This window comes from Geotrypetes seraphini, chromosome 5 (genome assembly GCF_902459505.1).
Source record: "Geotrypetes seraphini chromosome 5, aGeoSer1.1, whole genome shotgun sequence".
Taxonomy (NCBI): Eukaryota; Metazoa; Chordata; class Amphibia; order Gymnophiona; family Dermophiidae; genus Geotrypetes; species Geotrypetes seraphini.
Genome location: NC_047088.1, coordinates 257,952,066 through 257,974,668, shown reverse-complemented (window position 1 = coordinate 257,974,668; position 22,603 = coordinate 257,952,066). Strand labels below are relative to the sequence as shown.

The following is a 22,603-nucleotide window of genomic DNA, read 5'->3' as shown; positions in this document are numbered from 1 at the left end:
CTTCAGTATAGAGAATGACACAGGGACAAATTTTTCCCCGTCTCCGCAGGAACTCATTTTCCCGCCCCGGCGAGTTCGTTTCCTGTCCCTGCCCCATTCCTGCAAACTCCGTCCTCATCTACAGAAGCCTCAAACACTTTAAAATCTTAAGTATTTGAGGCTTGTGCTTACAGGAATGGGAGGGGACGGGGACAAATTTGTCACAGTGTCAATCTCTGCTTCCGTTATTTATGAATTCATACATTTTATAGTCCGTCCTCCCCAAAATCACGCAGAACGGGTTTCATAGTGGGTACTAGACCCTCATCGGATACATCTAGAAATGGGCATTGTGAAAGTCTGCAAGCTTGAATGTAGCTTTAGGATTCAGGGATTTAGGGCAGAGCTGAATGCATGTGTTTGGGTCCAGAACTACAGGAGAGTGGAGGGCAGTGAATTAAAATTGGCCGCGCCATGTGGCTTCAGTCAGGAAGGCATCTCCTGGGTTACTGGCATTTGACCTGTTTGGGATGGGACAGTGTCCGGAGCAGTACTGTGAAGTTCAGGTGCTTTGTTTTCCCGGAGGAAAAGGGCCTAGGGTGGATTGGGATTACTAAAGGGTCGGGGCTAGATCTGGAGATCACCAGTAGAAGATGGAAATTATGATTTAGGGCCCAGCTTGCTGCTTCAGTATTTCAGAGTGTGTGGCGTAGTGGACAGAGCTACGACCTCAGCACCCTGAGGTTGTGGGTTCAAATCCCTTGCTGCTCCTTGTGACCCTGGCCAAATTGTCCTAGGTACACTAGATAGAGTTTGAGCCCACCGGGACAGAGAGGGAAATATGATAAAAGTACCTGAATATAAAACCATTTAGCATATAAGTGGTATATAAATATAATATAGCTAGATGTTAGATATTCAACAAGTGTCAGTAAACCGGACATGCTCGGAGTACATATGCTGTGTCTTAGTACTGCACCTTACATAGCCTCGAATGGTGAATAGAATTGAGTGTAGACTCTAAAGATTGGGAGGAAGTCTTAGCCATAACGATGACGTGTAGTGGTCAGACTGAGGACCAACGTTTAGTTGAGTTCCAAAAGTTTGTAACCTGTGGCCCAAGGATGTTTGTTGGCTGGCCTAGTTTGAAAGGGGTTTATATTAATAGAGGAGAAGGGGGAGGGGGGGGCCCTGAGAAATTAAATGAAAGCCTCTGGTGCTCCTGTGTTTCATGTTAACCCTCACTAACCATTACTGCTCTGCACAGAGCCTTTGTAGTAGAGAATGACAAAGGGACAAACGTTGTCCCTGCCCCATCCCTGTGAACTGTCTGTTCTCTGCCACGCAAGCCAGGAATACCGTGTTTCCACGAAAATTGACATCTAGTCGTAGGCGGCCACGCTTCCCCCGTCCTGCTTCCCTGCTGACCCTCCATCCTTCCCTCCCAACCGAACCCCGCCGACTGCGACCATAAATACCTCCCAGCAGAGCAGCGTCAAGCCAGCAACACTGCTTCACGGCCTTCTCGCTGGGGAATTCCCTCTGCGGCATCACTGTTGATGTCATCAGTCATGTGGCACCCAGAAGGCCCCAGCGAGAAGGCCCCCCATGGTCAGCAACTCCCTTATCTGCGTCTCCTAGACTTGCCTTTCTAGTGTTTCCCCTGTGCCCTTCTCCCTGCCTTCATCACCACCATTCTTTGTCCCTATCCTCTCCCTCTATGTCACTCTTCTGTGTCCCTACGTCTACCCTAAGTCCAACATCTGTGTTCCTATTCTCCCTCATGTCTAGCCATCCTGCATTTGTGTCCCTATGCTCCCTTCTTTTCATATATCTCCCTGTGTCCGCTTCTTCCCTCTCTTTCTCCTTTACGACAATGTGTCTCTTGCCCTATTTTTCCTCACTCCCTTCGCTTTGCTCCTGCCCAGTTCCTCTCTCACCGAGCTATGGGGAAATACACCACCATGGGTTATGGGGTGTGTCCTGAAAACCCCCCCAATAAAACTTCAAGCACTGCAAGAATATTTCATGTCCCATTTTAGCAGCCTCTTTTCCCTCTAATAGCCGAGTCCTGCCAAGACTGGGTGTATGTTTGTTTCAACAGAGTTTGCAGAAGGATTCCTTTCAAGTATGGGGATGAAAGAACTTTGTGTTGTGTATAGAGTGCTCCCCCGGTCATTTGCAATATTTTCTGACCGCGAATGACCGGGCAGGGGAGGCAGGAGAGGGCAGCCGGAATGCCGGCGAGTGAAGGAAATCACTCGCTGTATGCTCCGACCACCTCGTCTCTCTCCGCCTGGCTGGATCTCCTTGGATTGAGGTATTTTTTTGCAGATCCCCTGGATCTGGAGGGGAGTCAGACCTCCACCCGCTGTCTGTGGCTGGTAATCACCGACTGCAGGAGGACTGAAACCTTGGACAGCCCTGAGAGGTGCATTTAGGGATTATTCATGCAGAGCGCAGCCCGCAGGTAAAAAAACTCTTTCCCTGCCTCTCTATAAAGCCCACTCTGGGGAATGACCGGACAGGAGAAGGCAGCCGGAGAGGCAGGAAAGGGCAGCCAGAGCACCAGCGAGTGAAGGAAATCACTCGCTATATGCTCCGACCGCCTCTTCCTGTACTAAAGTCGGACCTTACCAATCAGGAGGCTCGACTTTATTTAGTACACGAAGAGGCGGTCGGAGCATACAGCGAGTGATTTCCTTCACTCACCGGCGCTCCAGCTGCCCTCTCCTGGAACGGAACCCCCGCGAATTTCGGGGGAGTACTGTACAGGTAAAAGCAGCTGAAGGTGATGGCTGCAGTTTTGCCCTTTCTCGAATGAAAGTTGGCATCGTGCATTCTTCCAGAATAGCGTCGAGCACATCACTGGCTGTACGGTTTTCTTAGCGCAATTGGCGTTAAGGTAACCCCTCTCCTGACCTCTGTGTAGTGCAGTTACTTTTCCGCTCCCCAACTCAGTCCTTTTGCTGACCTGGTAAGCTCTCTGGCCCGGGTGACTTACACAGTAGGCCTTGTTTTCTGCCCGTGTTGACTCTGGGACATAAAGGCGGGTTTCAGCTCTCAGCTGGACTTGGGCTGCAGAAGAGAGAACACGGCTCGCCGCCTTTGTTCCTTCACAACTGGGTGAACCCAACACTTGGTCCAATTAGACCCGAGTAATAACTTGATACGCCTTAATCCAGAGCTCCGACTAAGCCAGGGGTGTCCAACCTCGGCCCTCGCCAGGTTGGGTTTTCAGGATTTCCCAAATGAATATTCATGCAATCTATTTGCATATAGTGGAAGCAGTGCATGCAAATCAACAGGGTAATCCTGAAAACCCGACTGGATTGCGGCCCTCGAGGACTGACATCGGACAACTCTGGACTGAGCAGTCACTCCACACTTGCTCATAAAGTGACTCACGCTGCATTAACTAAGTTTCTGTCCCTGCCGATGTACAGAATTCAGTGTATGAAAAGCTGGAGACTGGTAGGAGTGTTTCAAGCTGCATAAACGGCCTTTTTTGTGACACCTTTGAAGACGGGTGCCATTTTTGGGTGTTTTTCTCTTTTAAAAATGAACCCCCATTGTGGCGTGCACTCTCTCACTTGATAAGAGGTCATAGGAGCTTACAAAAATTTTATTGGATATAGCGGAGGGTAACGTCTAGTGCTGTGAGTTTTTGGAAAAGTTACGTTGTATTAAAAACTTACCTCGGATACAGTGATTCATGGTGTGTCTAGTGCTGCAAGGTTCTTGATGGCGTGGAGGCGCAGTCTAGTGATTAGAGTAGTTGACCGAGAACCAGGGACGCCAGGATTCAAGTTCTAGGTTTTTTCCCCCACTGATGCTGCTGGTGACCTTGGGTAAGTTACTGAATCGGAAGCCAAGGCCAGGCCTCAACAACGAGACGGAAGCACACAACGAGGTGTCATGAGGGCAGGATGTCAATAGATCAGCCAAGGGTGTATTTTTCAAAAAATCACTTTATTGATGAATACGCTGCATGGGCTCAAGAAGACTCGACAATGGCAGTGTTTCGGCGTCTGTGCCTTTGTCAAGAGTCTGACTTGAATATGGCAGAGTGCATGCATGCACGCGAGTAGACGCGCTGGAGAGATGTCGGTTGATACACGAGATTTTTTTTTTTACACATGTATGCACTGTGCCACATTCAAGTCGGACTTTTGAAAAAGGCACAGACTCCGAAACACTGCCAGTATCGAGCCCATGCGGCATATTCATCAATAAAGTGATTTTTTTTTGAAAAAAATACACCCTTGGCTGATTTATTGGGTTCATGGACAACACCGTGAAAGACAAAGGCGCGCGCCGACAACTGAGCGCAAGACGGAGGCGCGCGCCGAAGAAAATTACTGTTTTTAGGGGCTCCGACGGGGGGGTTTTGTTGGGGAGCCCCCCCAATTTACTTAATAGAGATCGCGCCGGCGTTGTGGGGGGTTTGGGGGGTTGTAACCCCCCACATTTTACTGTAAACTTAACTTTTTCCCTAAAAACAGGGAAAAAGTGAAGTTTTCAGTAAAATGTGGGGGGCTACAACCCCCCAAACCCCCCACAGCGCCTCCACAATGCGGCGCGATCTCTATTAAGTAAAGTGGGAGGGTTCCCCCCCATGGCCCCCCGTCGGAGCCCTAAAAACAGTAATTTTCTGCGGCGCGCGCCTCCGCGCTGCGCTCAATTGTCTGCGTGCGCCTTTGTCCCGGCGTGCTTTTGACCTGACACCAATCTATTGTTATCTTGCCCTCACGACTCCCCCGTTGTGTGCTTGGCTAAGTTAGTCCATCCTCCTTTGTTTCAAGTATCAATTTAAGCCCCCCCTCACCTCCCCTTTATGAAGCCATATTAGGCATTTTTATTGCCGGCCGTGACAGTATTACACTGAAATGAATCAACCAATTTGGAACTCGACTCGGTTAACATTAAGGATAGAGTAATCCAAAAGAACAGAACCAAAGAAATCTAATTTGGAAAAAGTAGAATAATTAATTTCCAAAATGTTTGGCGAACAAGACGTCTTCAGAGCCTTCCTGAAAGATAAGAAGGAGCCTAAGCTTCTTAGCGAGAGTGGCAAGTTATTCCAAAGTTCGGTTAGTTTGTAGGAGAAAAAATGGCTAAATTTTCTGATAGATTTGATTTTGCCCTTAAGGAAAGGAACGTTTTTAATCTCTGAGAGCTCCGAGCCAGATGAGATCTGCTCCTATTAGAATTCCTATGAGCGTCAGAGCTAATAGTGCCACGGCCGGCAATAAAAAAAATCCTAATGCGACTTTGTAAAAAAAGAGGGGGGGGTTGAGTTATGTAAATTGTAAGCCCCCTAGGGCAAAGACCTACTAACTGTACCTCAAAATGTAATTTTGTCTTGAGCATAGATTTGGAAAATGTGAGGGAGTTAAGCAAAATTTCAGTGGCTGCCAGTATAACTGCAGATACGAAATGCTGAGAAGTATATGGTAGATGAGCATTGGCTTGTGGTATTTTAGGGCTGCATTTGCCTCATTTAAGCCCCCCAAAAATGGAGGGGAATGGTCCAAGTCTTTAGGTTCTACAGCTATTCCGTTTAATATTTGTGAAGGTTATTTTTCTCTCTGGGGTAAGGTCTCCGCAGGAGTTAATTGTGGGTATACCACGGCAAGAATGGACCTCGCCCTAATGCCAGCTGATGTTGGAGATGGATCTGTCCCTCAGATTCATTTCTTATTTTTAATCTTTATTAAATTTTATAAATATATAGACATCATAAAGTGTAATAGACTCATTTCTAAAGCTCATATTGGCATTTGGATTTTTCCAAAGAGCCTTGTTTTGACATTCATCAGGTGTAACGTGTAGTTGGGGCCATTTTTCTTCTGTGTTCTTTCTGGTATTTATTTATTCACTAGTTTTTTAGCCCATTACATTAACGGGTGCTAGAATATGTATGTGGATTTAGGCATTTCTTTCTTTCTGTATGCTTGTCTTTCTTTCTCTATTTCTGCCCCCTTTCTTTCTTTCTGCCTCACTCTCTGGCCCCCTGTCTATCTGTCTTTTTTATGTCTCTCTCACTCTCTGCCCCCTGTCTGTCTGTCTTTTTTTCTTTCTGTCTCTTTCCCTCTGTCTGTTTTCCCTTCTTCCTTCCTTGCTCCCCCCTGTCCAGCATTAGCCCTTCTCCCTTTCTTTTACCTCCCCCCTGTCCAGCAGCACCCCTTCCTAGAGAAAGAATAAGATTGGTCTCTACACCTTTCCCTTCACCTCCACAATTCTCAAAACAGGCCTTCCTCCTTTCCAATCCTGATACAACTCCACTTATTATCTACTTCCCTTCTGCTGGCCGAGGAACTAATCTGACCCTCTCCTTCCTTCTTTCCCTCCTACCCCGGACTTTCTGATTTCCTGGATTTTTACCCTTTGCCTCCTCCCCGATGTTAATTCAAATTCCCACCCCTCTCTGGTTTTGTCATGGTCCTCCCTCTCTCCTTAATTTCCCCCATTATTCGGGTGCGTTTCCTGATGCTGGAGGCAGTGCGGCTGCTCATATTTCTGCGGCTTGGGCTAGGCTCTGGCGGTGCTGCTGTCACTCTGGGCTCCATGCTGCTGAGGGCTGGGCGGCGAGGACCGGTAGAAGCAGTAGTGTTGGGCCTGCTTGGGCAGGTGCTCCTTCATGGACGGGTACATTCCAAGACGGTGGTTTCCGGGACATATACTGCACGTCTCGGGGCCACTTCTCCCCACCCACAGCGCAGCTCCCATCCACCATCTCAAGGGCCGGGCCTCCAACGTCTGCAAGATGGCTCTTGCCCGCCTATTCCGCGTCCGTCTCGGCAGCAGGGGCCCTCGATTACCGAGGTCGGGCCCCCCAGCGAGGCGTCAGGTCGATATGGTGGCGAAGACAAATTCTCTCGGGGCAGGAATATTGCTGAGGAAGCATGCGCAGGCTCCTACTGCGCATGCGGGGACCATGGCACCACGGAGGCACGGGAACAGGGGGATTGAAGTGCGCATGCTCGCTAAGGGTATTATTATAGCGGATTCCTTTTTCTATACCATTCTCCCAGGAGAGCTCAGAATGGTTTACATTTTTCCCTGTCTGTCCTGGTAGGCTCACAATCTATCTAATGTACCTGGGGCAATGGGGGGGATTAAGTGACTGGGGCAATGGGGGGATTAAGGAGCAGTGGGGGTTTGAACCCACAACCTCAGGGTGCTGAAGCTGTAGTTTTAACCACTGCACTACTCTAGAAATCAAAATGTAGTGAAAGTGAGCCAAGTATAAGACAATCGAGCCATTGTGACATCACTGATGAGGTTGGCTCTTAGGCATTGGTGGAATGAGGCATTATGATGTCACAATGGCTTCATTATACTATACTTGGCTATACTGGTTATTAGAGGCTGAAATATTTCACACTATTTATTCAGTTTTCTACACTGTTCTCCCAAGGGAGCTCAGAATGGTTTACATGGATTTATTCAGGTACTGAAGCATTTTCCCTGTCTGTCCTGGCAGACTCACAATCAGCCTATCTAATACACCTACATTGTGCTATTGAGAACACAGCTGTTCATCATACCTTGACTCAACCGAGAAACCTAGCTGTCTTCTCTGTAATGTTTGTGTTGCCTGTCCTTTCTGCCGTACCTCTCCTGGGTAGCTAATTTTCCCAATTGCTTTTCTTCCTCATTGCTGCCAAGTTTGAGGCCCCGGGTCCTCTCCAGGAAGCATCCAGCCTGCTGGATCTAGAGTTTGATCCATTCAAATCAGATGCCAGCACTGCGGGGAAAATAGTCACATCTGTCTCCCAGGTTTGTCGGTCTCTTTGCTCCCTTACATTTGAAGGGAAGGAAAATTAGCAGATGACACAGCTATACTGCGCTGGATGTGTGTAGGGACCTGTGCAGCGCAAGCAGTGTTTCCAACAGCGGTGGTAATTAAAAAAAAAAATTTAAAAAAATCCTATTGCAGATATGAACTAAATCCATATTGTTCCTGGTCCATAACTGGAAACGCTTGGCGTCAATAGATTTGTGCATATTTTTATGCATATAACGGGCAAATTGTGAGTCTGTCTAAAAATAAACTGGTAAATTGCCCACGCACATAGCCTACCCCCCCCCTTTTCTTTTACAAAATTGTAGCGCGGTTTTTAGCACCAGCTGCAGTGGTAACAGCTCCGACGGTTCATAGACAATGGCGCGAAAGACAAAAGCGCGTGCCGACAATTGAGCGTAGCGCGTGCCGCCGCGCCGCTCTAAATTACAGTTTTTAGGGGCTCCGACGGGGGTTTTTGTTGGGGAACCCCCCCCAGTTTACTTAATAGACATCGCGCCGGCGTTATGGGGGTTTGGGGGGTTGTAACCCTCCACATTTTACTGTAAACGGAACTTTTTCCCTAAAAACAGGGAAAAAGTGAAGTTTTCAGTAAAATGTGGGGGGTTACAACCCCCCCCAACGCCCCCACAACGCGGCGCGATGTCTGTTAAGTAAAGTGGGGGGGTTCCCCCCCCACGCCCCCCCCGTCGGAGCACTAAAAACAGTAATTTAGAGCGGTGCGGTGGCGCGCGCTGCGCTCAATTGTTTGGGCGCGCCTTTGTCCCGGCGCGCTTTTGACCTGACACCAGCTCCGACGCTCACTGGAATTCTAAAAACTGCTCTACGGTTTTGTAAAAGGAGGTGGCTAATGCACAATATACTGTTTTTTATTTTGCAAGACGACGCTAATTGACAAACTGATGCATTTGTTTTTTTAAAAGCTTTTCTTTTTAGGTTCTCTCAGGGATTATTACTGCACAAAATCTGCAAATCCCCCCCCCCCCCAACTAAAAAAAAAAAAAGGCTTTGAAAACGATTACACTAAGTTTGCAATATGTTCTGTACTTCCAGACAGACTTCCTGTTATGTCCTGGTGTAATGCGCCTTTAGCCATCGGCAGAGTTGACCCATTTGTGTTATCTAGAGCCAGTGCGTTGCAGATGGCATTCCAGCTGGCGCTGCCAGGCCCTGCCACAGCCTTGTAGAAAGATGAGTTGTGCTTCCTGCAGACTCCTGCTTTTTGCACCAATTTTTCATTTTAGCACGTGGGACATGCAGGATCTTCTGCAAGGAAGTAAAAGTAAGAGCTTCACACCCCAAATTCCAAAGGCCTCGTCTGTGTTTAGCAGAATTAAATCATCTTTTGCAATAGCCTGAAGTTGGGAAGACTGGCTTCTACCTAGGCTTCATCTATTGCAAAGTACCTTGTATGCCTAGGGTTAGCAGACGCCCGGAAAAACCCAGACATGTCCTCTTTTTAGAAGACTGTCCAGGTTCCCGGATAGACTTTCCAAAATCTAGCAGTTTTCTGGCTTTTGGAAAGCTCTGGCTGCGTCTGGAGGGCCCCTGAGCATGTGCAGGTGATGTCGCACGCATCCGCAAATGCTTGGAGGCCCTCGGACGCGGCCTGGAGGTCAGGAATGAAGAGATGAGGTTTTCTGGGGGCATGGCTGAGGTGGAACGGGGTGTGGCCATGCATCTAGGATTTTTACAATGCAAAACTTTCTAATCCTTTTTGTGTGTAATTTAAATTCACTCTCTACAATGACTTAAAAAAGATGAGAATTTGCTTTGGAAACGATCAAGAGTTGGTGTCAATTTGCATTGTTTGTCTCAAGACTGACCAAGTTAACCTCTGTCTGTTTCTGCTTACCATAGTCCTTGCCCTGGGATTTGTGGGAGGTAAGATTTTTAACTGTTTCTAGTCTATCCCCTGGCATGTGTAGGAGCGGCCTTGCTGGCTTCTCCACATTTTTCCATCCGCAAAACTTCTCGAGTCCACCTTGCTCTTCGGTTTGTCTGTAGCCTCTGCCCATTTTGCATTGCATTGGCCTCTTCCAAAGAGCGAATGGGCTCTTCTGTCCTTCAAGCCTGGCAGCCTTCTCGGAATGTATGCAATGCGCCTCTGGAAGGCTCTTTATTCCTGGGGATCTTAGTCCCTCTCATTGTGCTGTAATTTTGTCTGCTTGTCTTCCTGGCCCCTCTTTTAGAGTTTGAATGTCTTTTTGTTTGCATATTCTTATCTTGTTGATAAATCAAAATTCTACATTAGCAATTTTTCCTGCTAATTTTCATAAACTATTACATTGGTTTGTGCTGCTTATGTGTCCACAATGTGCATGTATATCTGTTTAAAATGTCTGTCTGCATTGGGGGGGTGGGGGGGGAAGAGTGTATTACCAGGTGACTCCATGGCATAAGGAACAAGCTGAACCAGTCCTGGTTGCCTGTTCCATTGCATCTTGGGACTTGTAGTTCCAGTTTGCCTTTGAAAAGCAGGAACGACTGCAGTAGAAGAAACCTGGATGGCCAAACTTTGTTGCTTGTGCTTTGGGGCTCTCATGTAACCCTAATGATGAGCCAAGGTTCAGGAAAAATACGTGGCTGCTTAAGATCTTGCTCAGTGTGGTTCCTGTGTATGCCTTTTACATTAGTCTATGAATTTCTAAAGAAAAAAATGAATTTCATTTTTTTCCCTCAATTTTATATACATGTAGCCTAGGTTACTTGTGATTTGCCCTTCAGTATTTTATGTTCAAACATTTTTTATTGAAGAAATAAAGTACATTCATATTAGAGTATGGTTATCAGTGATTTATTATGAAAATTAGGTTTACTAATTACATTCCAGTTATTTATTTTAATTCTTTATTTTTGTCAACTTTCATCCAGGGTGAGGGATTTCATTTAGGGGAAGATAGTGGGTAGGGGGATGGAATTAAGGGGGGTGTAGATAAGATTGAATAAATTCATATGGAAATTAAATTTGAAAGAATGAATTACATTTGTATGAAATATTATTGTGATTCTTATTGTATTGAATGTATTTTTGTATTATCCTATTCTATTGATTATTTGATTCTTTCAATAAAAATTGTTATACATAAAGATATTCCTGGGGGGGGAGGGGAGGTGGTTGGGGGCGGGACAGGGATAGCGTTAGGTTTATACAAAATGTTTTTTGGGAGACTGCTTATATGGTTGAGTCTTGGTATTTGTTTTCTTGTTTGTTCCAATAAAAATTATTTTACCATAAAGATATTCCTTAGAAAAAAAACCTTTCATTAATTTAAAATTCCAATCAATATAATATGTAAAATATTATTATAAATACTATCATTCCTCCAAACATTCTATTTAACAAACCATAATCCCCCAAATCACCTCCCTCCCCCCTTCCCCTTACCTCCTCTTCCACTTCCCCCCTTCTACCCATTCCCCATTCCCCCTTCCCATCATCCCATCCCCCCTACCCTCCATCCCATTTCCTTCCCACCCAAGATGAAAGGTGACAAAAACAGCCAAATTTTGGAATACAATGAAGGCAACCACAGCTTCAATATATTTCATTAAGAATTAAACTTCTTGCTCTGGGTGAAAGTTTTTGAATATAGGAATCCCAAGTCTTCATAAAAAGTCGAGTTTGTCTAGGAGAACGACGAACCTCCCAGACCTCAATTAAAAGTAAACGATGCAACTGGTTCCTCCAATGCCGAAAACTTGGAGATTCTTTCTGTAACCAATATTGCAAAATACATTTATGCCCAATCATACATGCCTTCTGAAATAAGACATTTCCCTTGACCAAATTACCCCATAAGCAGCTGCCTTACCAAAAATTACTCCCCTTGGAAAACCCACAACAGGCTATCCCATAATGAACCCAAATATAATAGGATTGCAGACCAGAAAGACTTAACTGCGTTCTTTCCATATTCAGAGTACAGGATTAATTTAAAAAGGGGCCAATATTCCAAAGGGTTTAACTGGGCTGGAGAAGCCGATATTACTCTGTGCCCTTAGAGAGTGACACAGGAACAGAATTTGTCCTCGTTCCTGTGGATAACGCAGGAAACCATTCTTTAGATTTTCTCATGTAGGAAAAAGGAAAGTTATTACAGGAAAATAAGATTCACTTTGGCTCCTTATCATTTCCTCAGCTTATAAAAGCAAGGACAGACCCAGGGTTTCTGCTGCCTTCCTGCAAATTAAAATTGCCCCCACCAAGGCTTTCACTGTTGTAGCCACATCCATCACTCTACTTCAGGGGTCTCAAAGTCCCTCCTTGAGGGCCGCAATCCAGTCGGGTTTTCAGGATTTCCCCAATGAATATGCATTGAAAGCAGTGCATGCACATAGATCTCATGCATATTCATTGGGGAAATCCTGAAAACCCGACTGGATTGCGGCCCTCAAGGAGGGACTTTGAGATCCCTGCTCTACTTCCACTGCTGCATGGGTGCAGCGAGGAGCTCCAGTTCTAGTCTTCAGTCTCATGAGACTTGGTATCAGAGATTTTCCTGCACAGATTTCAAAGAAAAAAAGATGAGTTGTGCATGCAGATGAGACCAATGCAAACGATTTGATAAAGAAATGATCATGGTAAGTTTTGGGACCCCCTTGAAAGCAATGGAAGTAAGGAGTACGGATCGAGACATCCGAGTTTTACTGCACCTGAAAGGAATGGATGTAAGGAGGACGGATCGAGACATCCGAGTTTTACTGCACCTGAAAGGAATGGACGTAAGGAGGACGGATCGAGACATCCGGGTTTTACTGCACCTGAAAGGAATGGACGTAAGGAGGACGGATCGAGACATCCGGGTTTTACTGCACCTGAAAGGAATGGACGTAAGGAGGACGGATCAAGACATCCGGGTTTTACTGCCACTGAAAGGAATCGACGTAAGGAGGACAGATGGAGACATCCGGGTTTTACTGCCACTGAAAGGAATGGACGTAAGGAGGAGAGATCGAGACATCCGGGTTTTACTGCCCCTCAAAGGAATGGACGTAAGGAGGACGGATCGAGACATCCGGGTTTTACTGTCACTGAAAGGAATGGACGTAAGGAGGACGGATCGAGACATCCGGGTTTTACTGCCACTGAAAGGAATGGACGTAAGGAGGACGGATTGAGACATCCGGGTTTTACTGCCACTGAAAGGAATGGATGCAAGGAGGATGGATCGAGACATCCGGGTTTTACTGCCACTGTAAGGAATGGACGTAAGGAGGACGGATCGAGACATCCGGGTTTTACTGCCACTGAAAGGAATGGATGCAAGGAGGATGGATCGAGACATCCGGGTTTTACTGCCACTGTAAGGAATGGACGTAAGGAGGACGGATCGAGACATCCGGGTTTTACTGCCACTGAAAGGAATGGACGTAAGGAGGACGGATCGAGACATCCGGGTTTTACTGCCACTGAAAGGAATGGACGTAAGTTCATGGGATAAAATGGTAAGTTGGATAATCAAGTGCAGTCTGCCTGAGGCCCACTTTCTGCGTGCAATCGGTGTGGTGAATGAAGAGTGGTTGTGTTTCGGTGAGAACACCCAGGGAGAGGCGAAGACCTGTGGAGAGTACTTTTCTGTGCTACATACAGCTTTGATTAATTTATAACATTTTATTGAAGGGATCAAACAAGTATACAATAACATAATACAGAAAGATATTCAATACAATTAGATTCACAATAAAATAGTTCCATACATATTTCTATCATTCCCCCCAAAATATATTTCCAAATGACCTAATCTATTCCTTTCTACACCCCCCTTAATCCTATCCCCCTACCCCCTACCTTCCCCCTCATACAATTTACATTCAAACATTTTATTAAAGCAATAAAATAAAAATATACAGTCAAACCTCGGTTTACGAGTGCACCAGTTTGCAAGTGTTTTGCAAGACGAGCAAAACATTTGCAAAATCGGCGCCTTGGAAAGCGAGTTTGACTTGATTTACGAGTGCCACCCACCGCGATCCGGCATCCCCCCCACCCCAGCGATCCGGCATCCCCCCCCCCCTGCTCGAGTCGTCCCCCCCGCGATCTTACATGCTCCCCTGAGCACCAAAACGATATCCCTTACCCTGATTGGGCACCAGCACCAACGCACAGGACATGCCGGTGCCGGTGCCTGAAGATCCTCCCTCTTCTGTGCTGGGCTGGGCGGTGCATCGGCGATCCTTCCTCTTGCTTGTGCTGGGCTGGACTGGGCCTTGAGCATTTGCGCATGCTCAAGGCCTTCTGGTCTTGCTCTGTCTGAGAATCTGAATCTCGGAGCGGGGGGGGGGGATGCCGGCTCGCTGGGGGGGGGGGTATGGAGCAGCGCCGGTGGCCACAAGGGGGGGGATTGGAGCAGCGCCGGTAGCCTCGGGTGGGGGGGGGGGGAGAGTTGGTGGAACGAATCAAAGCGAGTTTCCATTCATTCCTATGGGGAAACTCACTGTGATATACGAGCAATTTGGTTTACGAGCATACTTCTGGAACGAATTATGCTTGTAAACCAAGGTTCCACTGTACATATAAATTATAGAGAAAGATAATTACAAATAATAAATAATTTATAAATGTTAAAATTCTAATCCAAATATTATATAAAATTCTATAATTCCTTCAAACATTTGATATAATAAACCATAATCCCCCCTAATCATTCCCCCCCCCTCCGGATGGAAGTTGACAAAAAAATTAAGAAAAATAAAGAACAGGAGTGTAATTTAAACAACCTTAATTTCAACGTAAATCATTGAGAATTAAATTTCTTGCTCTAGATGAAAGATTTTGATTAAATGGACCAGTAGGGCAACCGCATCACTTCAGTCTGGTACTTCTTACAAGAGTAAAGTTTATTGTAAAACAAATGCTTTTGAAAGCACATTAATTGGACTCCATTTCTCACAAGTATAAAGTCCTTCAAGTGATGCTTGCTGATTTTTTTTTTTTTGCATTGGAAGGGATCAATGAGAGTTAATGGACCCAGCAGAACGATGGCTTGTTAATTATGCAACATTCATTTTAGATATCTGTTGTTTCGCCTGGCCAGAGAAAGGATGCGCTTACTCACATGTAATATTGGTTGGCAGCATGGTAGGAATCCCGGCTAAAAGGCCAATGACATAAAAATAAGTTCTAACCTGAGCTCGGATTCAACTACACTCCTCCCTCCGTATTTGCAGGGGTTAGGGGCAGAGCTAGCCCGCGAATATTGAAAATTTGCGAATAACTTTTGGGCCGGCTCTGACCCACTCCCAGACCTTACCTAGTGGTCTAGCGTTGACATGGGGCAGGAGCGATCTTCCTACAGTCCTGCCCCGTGCAGAACCATCATCGAAAATGGCTGCCATGAGCTCCCGTTGTAGTCTTGTGAGACCACGGGAACTCAACGGCAGTCATTTTTGATGATGGCTGTGCACAGGGCGGGAGTGTAGAAAGATCATTTCTGCCCCGCGTCACTGCTAGACCACCAGGTAAGGTCGATTCACTAGGGGGGGGGTCCCCAGCACAAAAAACCGCGAATAGTTGAAACCGCGAATAAGGAGGGAGGAGTGTAAACTCATTTGAAAGGCAGGCAGCGTGTTTCAGGTCTTTACTCCCCCCCCCCTTTTGCAGAAGCATAATGGGGGGTTTTAGCGGCAGCGGTAATAGCTCCAAAGTTCATAGGAATATGGGAGTTGTTATCGCCACAGCTGGCGCTAAGAACCGCACTTTCGTAAAGGGTGGTGGTGGTTAATGTTCTATCAAGGATTTTAAATCCTTTTGCTGTCTTTAGCTCTAAAGATATGTTGAGCACCAGGCCCTTTTTTTTTTTTTTTGGAGGGGGTACTGAGTATCGGCACGTTTCCTATTGCTTGATAAAAATGATCCCTGATCCCCAAGAATTAATACCAGAGCTCGGGTTCTGCCCACTCAGTGCTATCTTTTCACAGATTCTGTAGCTGGTTGCTGGGGGCCTGAAAAATGGCCTGGTGTTTTGGGGGCAGACTTAAGGAAGAAGGAGATTAGTTTATGCCTTGGTTTAATGCTTTTGGGGAATGCGAAGGTGGTACGGTGTGTCTCTTGCTAGCATGGCAAACCTCTGGCAAATATAGAAAGTTGCTTTTCAGTCTGTGGTAGTTACCCAAATTGTACAGAAATACTGGATCACATCTCTGCATTAGTGCTTGGTGTCTTGGTTGGGTCCATTTGTCTCCGCGCAGACACCACGCGGTAGACTCTTGCATCGTGTGTTTTGGTTTTTGGTTTCTGGTTGTATTTGTTCCTGGATTGTTGTATATTTTATCTTGTATTTTTATTTCACAATAAAACTTTATTATAAAAAAAAAAAAAAAGGATCTGTAAGGTAGTAACTTCATATAGTCATGCCAAAATATAGGCAAGACAAAAGGCTCTTATGGCGCCAGTTCATTACCGTAATGATGTTGAGGTAGAACTAACTCGTTATAGAATACTAGTTAATTTTTTCTCAAAGAATATTTGATTTATTTTTTTTATTAGACATTCCTATACAATATTTAACACTTCATTGCCCTAGGTATGAAATAACTATCCTGTGTATAATATGTAAACAGGAAGTGACATCAGAAGGACAGCTGTGGTTGATGTTAGCAGCAGGTAGGAGATGTTGCTCACTGCCGGTTAAGATTTGAAGAGATGGGTGGATTGGGTGAAGGCTAGGTGCCAGCACCCCTGCCAAGGTGGGGTCTGGGGCAATCTGCCCCCTCACCCACCATGCCGTACCATGTCACTGTGCACTAATCCAGGACTCACTCTGTTGAATAGGGGGGGGGGTGTTAGCAGACGCTGATGCAATAGCACAGTACCCAAACTATTTATTAAGAACTAGCATTGTATTAAATTTAGAATATTTGTATTCTGCTCATTGTATGTTGGCAGCTAGAGGTAAATTTAGGCAGTCAGATTCACTTCTATAAATGACTTTCCTAAATCTACTTAAAAATGGAGGAAGTGGGTAAATAAGTAACAATAAATAAGACTGCTCTACTTTTTTAATATAAGAGCACTATCTCCAGCAGAAGAAAAAGCCTCAGGTATGCTCAAACCTCCTCCACCCACATCATCGGCAAAAAACTTCTGGAGAGAATGTGCAAAAAAACTTCTGGAGAGAATGTGCAAAAAACCTTCTGGAGAGAATGTGCAAAAAAACTTCCGGAGAGAATGTGCAAAAAACCTTCTGGAGAGAATGTGCAAAAAAACTTCCGGAGAGAATGTGCAAAAAAACTTCTGGAGAGAATGTGCAAAAAAACTTCTGGAGAGAATGTGCAAAAAAACTTCTGGAGAGAATGTGCAAAAAAACTTCTGGAGAGAATGTGCAAAAAACCTGCACATTCTCTCCGCAAGTTTTTTGCCGATGATATGGGTGGAGGAGGTTTGAGCATACCTGAGGCTTTTTCTTCCGTTGGAGATAGTGCTCTTATATTAAATAAGTGGAGGAGTCTTTCCTAAATCTACTGCACAAAATGGTCAGATTTGATGGTATATTCATACACACATTTGGCCATTAAGCTGGGCCTGAGAATCTAGACCTGCGAATCTCAAACTGTGGGCCAAGGCACACTGGAGAGGCACCAGTGCCAGCTGACTGCCTACAAGATGCACCTCTCGTGGTGAGACGCACTTCCTGTAGGCAATCAGTGGGCACCAGCAACCATCCTCTTTGGCCCTCTTCCCTTCTGGCACCCCCCACTGGCGTCTAAGTGCCCGCCTATAGGGTCTTCACACAACCGCAGACATTGACATGATTGTCACGTGTGCACGTGATGTCATCACGGCGATATCCACGCGCTTCCAGGTGCCTCAAGATAACGGCTACTACCTTTGATGTGCCGCGGCTCAAGAAAGTTTGCAGAGCACTGATCTAGACAGAACTAACTGGTTAACTTCATCATCGCCAAAGCGGATTCTGGTCTTTGAAAGCTCAGGCCTCAGTGAATTGGTTAGTCTGAGGTGCCACTGGCCTCTGTCAATTTTGTTAACACCAGATTGACCCGGCTCCAGTTGAATCGGTGGCATAGCTACGTGGATGGTCAGAAGACAGAATAGAGTGGGGAGAAAGGAGGGGGGGGAGGGCGTAAAGAGGGAAGTGAATGTTATTCACACACCTTCTCTCCTGCCCTTCTCCCCCCATGGGCCCCACCTCTGCTGTCACTTGGTCCTCTTCTACCTGCAGCTGTCCAATTTTCCCCTTTCTGGTTCATGCTTTGAGCAAGATATCGCGATCCTTTTGCCTGCTGATCCTGCTAGGGCTGCCTCTGCTAGGTAACTCTGCATGTGTCGACTCCCATTTCTTTAGCCTTGGCTTCTACAGACACCAATATCCCCACTTCTTTCTCGTGTCTAGTGCAGGGGGTGTTCAACCTTGGCCCTCACCAGGTCGGGTTTTTTTTAGGATTTCCACAGTGAATATGCATGAGATTTATTTGCATCCAGTGGAAGCAGTGCCTGCAAATAGATCTCATGCAGATTCACTGGGGTAATCCTGAAAACCCGACTGGATAGCAGCCCTCCAGGACCGACGTTGGACAACCCTGGCTTAGTGGCTGCTGACATGGCCACCTTTTGGTCTGTGGCGGCTTGAGATTCCGCCAGTGTTCCCTCTAAGCGGGCGGGTGTTGTGAGCAAACTTTTTTCACTGTGAGCTAAAAATATCGGGCGCCAGCAAGTTATGAGCCAAATAAATATGTTGCTTTCTACCACAGAACTTCCTTACGTTTGTAAGGAATCTATCCCCTTTCAACTTTAGAGAGTGCCCTCTCGTTCTCCCTGCCTTAGCTACTAAGTCTATTCCCTTCAGTACCTTGAATGTTTCTATCATGTCCCCTCTCAATCTCCTCTGCTCAAGGGAGAAGAGGCCCAGTTTCTCTAATCTTTCGCTGTACGGCAACTCCTCCAGCCCCTTAACCATTTTAGTTGCTCTTCTCTGGATCCTTTCGAGTAGTACCGTGTCCTTCTTAAAGTACCAGTGCTGGACGCAGTACTCCAGGTGAGGGCGTACCATGGCCCGGTACAGCAGCATGATAACCTTCTCTGTCTCTTCAGTCCAGCATCTGCCCCTTCCATTCACTGTCTGTCTTTCCCTGCCATCTCTCCTCCTGCCCCCCCCCACCCCCCAATTTGGTCTAGCATCCATCATCTTCCTTCTGTTCCCCTCATGGTCTGGCATCTCTATCCTTCCATCCCCCCTGTGGTTTTTAGCATATCTCTCTTCTCATTTCCTCCACTCAGATCTGATCATTCTCTGCTCTCTCTTCCCTTTTCTTCTCTGGTCTTCCTTCTCTATTTTCTGCCTCCATCTAAATTAAATTCTTTCTTACTATTTAGTCCCGTTTCCCTCTTTTCACTGTGTCTACACACAGCTTGTCACCCCTTTCCCTCACCCCTCCATTATCTTACTATTTTCTTCCCCCTTTATTTATCTCCTCCTTCCATCCAGTATGTGTTCTTTCCCCACTTCCATTCAGCATCTGCTCTCCCTTCTCAACTGACATCCATCTGCCTTCTGCTCTCTCTCCCTTCTTCTCACTTCCATCATCTGTCCCCTTCTCTCTCTCTCTCATCTCCTCCATTCCATCATCTGCCCCTTCTCTCTCTCTTTCTCTCTCCCCCCCCCCAACTTCCATCATCTGCCCCCCTTCCCCTCACCTTTGTGGGTCACTTTCTTTCCCCTGAGGGTGGCTCATGTCACAGGGGAAGCTTTGGCCGAGCAGAACCGCTTGATTGACAGTGGAACTTACTTGATTGATGTCGATGCTGGGGCCCGTTGCCGTGAAGGAAAAAAAAAAAGGTGGAAAAAAGGAACCTGTAAAGGCGAGAGGAAGGGAAACCTCCAGGACAGCTGCTTTTTGCCCTCCTTCAGCGGCCCAAGAGTTCAGACCAGCAGCGGCAGCTCTGTATGCTTTTAACTTCGGCACAGAGCTGCCCCTAATCAATAGTTTAGCGCGGTTTCATGAGGCAGCCTCGGGGCCTTTGATAGCCGGCCCGCTTCGATGATGCGATGTGGGCCGGCCTAGCAAAGGCCCCGAGGCTGCCTTATGAAACCGCGCTAAACTATTGATTAGGGGCAGCTCTGTGCCGAAGTTAAAAGCATACACAGCTGCCGCTGCTGGTCTGGAGGTGCGGAGACAAGGCAGGAGGCAAACGCGGTGGAAGGCAGGAGTCCCGGCGAAGGCAGGAGTCCCGGCACAGCGACTGCAACAGGAAGTTGCAAGTCAGCTGACGCCGGCCTTTCGTTGCGGCGGGGACCGAATCCTTCGCGGACCGGCAAGATTTTGTTTGCGGACCGGCGGTTGAAGAACTGTGCTCTACACTGTGTGCGCTGTGACGAGAAACTTGTGCGCTGCGAGGTAATATTTTGTGCGTCAGCGCACCCCAGCGCAGCTTAGCGGGAACACAACCATTCAGGCTTATCCTTTGCTATGCCATCACCCATAGAAAATATATGGAGAAAGGAAATGGAGTAACCCAGTTGGGCACATGAGTTTCTCCAAAGAAACAGCAGTTACTTATTATGATAAGTTCGGTATGTTCTTCAGGTCGAATATAAATCTATTGCTCATCCAGCTCCTATGCACCTATTTGCAAATCCAAAGTTATTTTTTTTTCATCGTGCCCAAAATGATGCATACTAATGAAATCGCTTTATTACAGCCGTCGGAGCCAGCACCTCACAGCCCAGAAGCAGCTGGATCAGAAGTAGCAGCTGGAGAAAAATTATCTAAAACGGAAACAGCTGGATCTGAATCAACAACCGCTGCTGTAAGACTATAAAGAATATTTGATTTTTTTTTTTATTATTAGACATTCCTATGCAATGAGAATTTTAACACTCCATTTGCCCCAGGTACAAAATAAGTATCCTGTGTATAATATGTAAACAGGAAGTGACATCAGGAGGAGAGCTGAGGCTGATGTTGGCTGCAGGTAGGAGATGCTACCGGCAAAGATTTGAAGAGCTGGGTGGATGGAGAGGAGGGTAGGTGCGAATGTGATGATATGATCACCGTCTCCCCTTCATCTTTTGTCTGTCTTACTTGGCACTAGCCACCTCCATCTAAGCTCTTACCCATGCATAAGGTTATCAGATTTTGCATCTGGTAAAGGAGGACATGCGGCCCAACCCTGTTCTGCCTCTAGGTCCGCACCGTTCCACCTCCCAAACCTTGTCTCTTCAGGCCGGGTTAGGGCTCTTCAATTTGGAAAAGAGATGGCTGGGGGGGGAGGGGGGAGATATGATTGAAGTCTACAAAATCCTGAGTGGAGTAGAACAGGTACAAGTGAATCGATTTTTCACTCTGTCAAAAATTAGAAAGACTAGGGGACACTTGATGAAGTTACAGGGAAATATTGTTAAAAACAATAGGAAAGAATTTTTTTTTCACTCTGAGAATAGTTAAGCTCTGGAATGCGTTGCCAGAGGTTGTGGTAAGAGTGGATAGCGTAGCTGGTTTTAAGAAAGGTTTGGACAAGTTCCTGGAGGAAAAGTCCATAGTCTGTTACTGAGAGAGACATGGGGGAAGCCTCTGCTTGCCCTGGATTAGTAGCTAGGAATATTGGTGGTACTTGGGTTTTGGCAAGGTACTAGTGACCTAGATTGGCCACTGTGAGAACAGGCTACTGGGCTTGATAGACCATTGGTCTAACCCAGTAAGGCTTTTCTTATGTTCTTAAGTAGCAAGTGAGGCATTAAAACATTGTGCTAAGCTTTAGTGCACAATTCTAATGCATATGCAAAAAAAAAAAAAAAGTACTCCTGATGAATGCAAAAGAATGTAAAATACAACAGCATTAAATTGTGTGCTGTTAGAAAAAACAATGCGTGTGATGGAATGATTGACCTGCCAGACATATGGGAGGGAGGTAGGGTGGGAGTTAGGGAGGGAGGGTTGGGTAGATAATGACATGATTTTCGTTAGGAATTTTCTAATGTATGTTTACATAAGTTTATAATATATTTGTTGTGTTGCATTTTTCTGTAAGTTGTTAAAACCTAATAAAGATTGAACTAAAAAAAGAAAAAAGTGAACACTGCCGTGGTCAAATGAGTTGGGCTTGACTCATACGGTGATGGGAAGAGGTGATAGGCTCCGGAGTAATCTGATGAAATACTTTTTTACCGAAAGGGTGGTAGATGCGTGGAACAGTCTCCCAGAAGAGGTGGTGGAGACAGAGACTGTGTCTGAATTCAAGAGGGCCTGGGATAGGCACGTGGGATCTCTTAGAGAGAGAAAGAGATAATGGTTACTGTGGATGGGCAGCTCTATGACCTCACAATGCAGATGCACAAAGCTTTAGCCTATAGGAAGAGGAGATGCAAATGTTAAGAGCCTTAGCCTATAGGAAGAGGAGATGCAAATGTTAAGAGCCTCAGCCAATAGGTTGAGGGGAGATATGATAAGAGACGTTTAAATACCTACGTCATGTAAATGCACATGAGTCGAGTCTCTTTCATTTGAAAGGAAACTCTGGAATGAGAGGGCAACAGATGAAGTTAAGAGGTGAGAGGCTCCGGAGTAATCTGAGGAAATACTTTTTTACAGAAAGGGTGGTAGATGCATGGAACAGTCTCCCGGAAGAGGTGGTGGACACAGAGACTGTGTCTGAATTCAGAAGGGCCTGGGATAGGCACGTGGGATCTCTCGGAGAGAGGAAGCGATAATGGTTACTGTGGATGGGCAGATTGGATGGGCCATTTGGCCTTTATTTGCCATCTTGTTTCTAAGACCTTTAGAGAAAATGCCATCTGGACTCCCTGGCTCATGCTCTCTGTACTTGTAAACTTTACCTAGTGGCCCAAGTGGGTCTCT

The 22,603-nt window shown here is 46.2% G+C and overlaps 1 protein-coding gene across 11 annotated transcripts in view; it reads left to right on the top strand.

The window, feature by feature from the left end:
- BIN1 (bridging integrator 1) overlaps nt 1-22,603 on the top strand; it is a 239,933-nt gene that overhangs the window by 206,089 nt on the left and 11,241 nt on the right. For 5 of the 11 annotated variants that reach the window (XM_033944491.1, XM_033944488.1, XM_033944483.1 and 2 more), the window contains 3 exons: nt 7,654-7,764; nt 9,650-9,673; nt 20,448-20,555. In XM_033944491.1, the coding sequence (XP_033800382.1) occupies nt 7,654-7,764; nt 9,650-9,673; nt 20,448-20,555 (243 nt within the window). The remainder of the gene's footprint in view (nt 1-7,653; nt 7,765-9,649; nt 9,674-20,447; nt 20,556-22,603) is intronic. The other 6 variants (XM_033944490.1, XM_033944489.1, XM_033944486.1 and 3 more) reach the window with 3 other exon arrangements.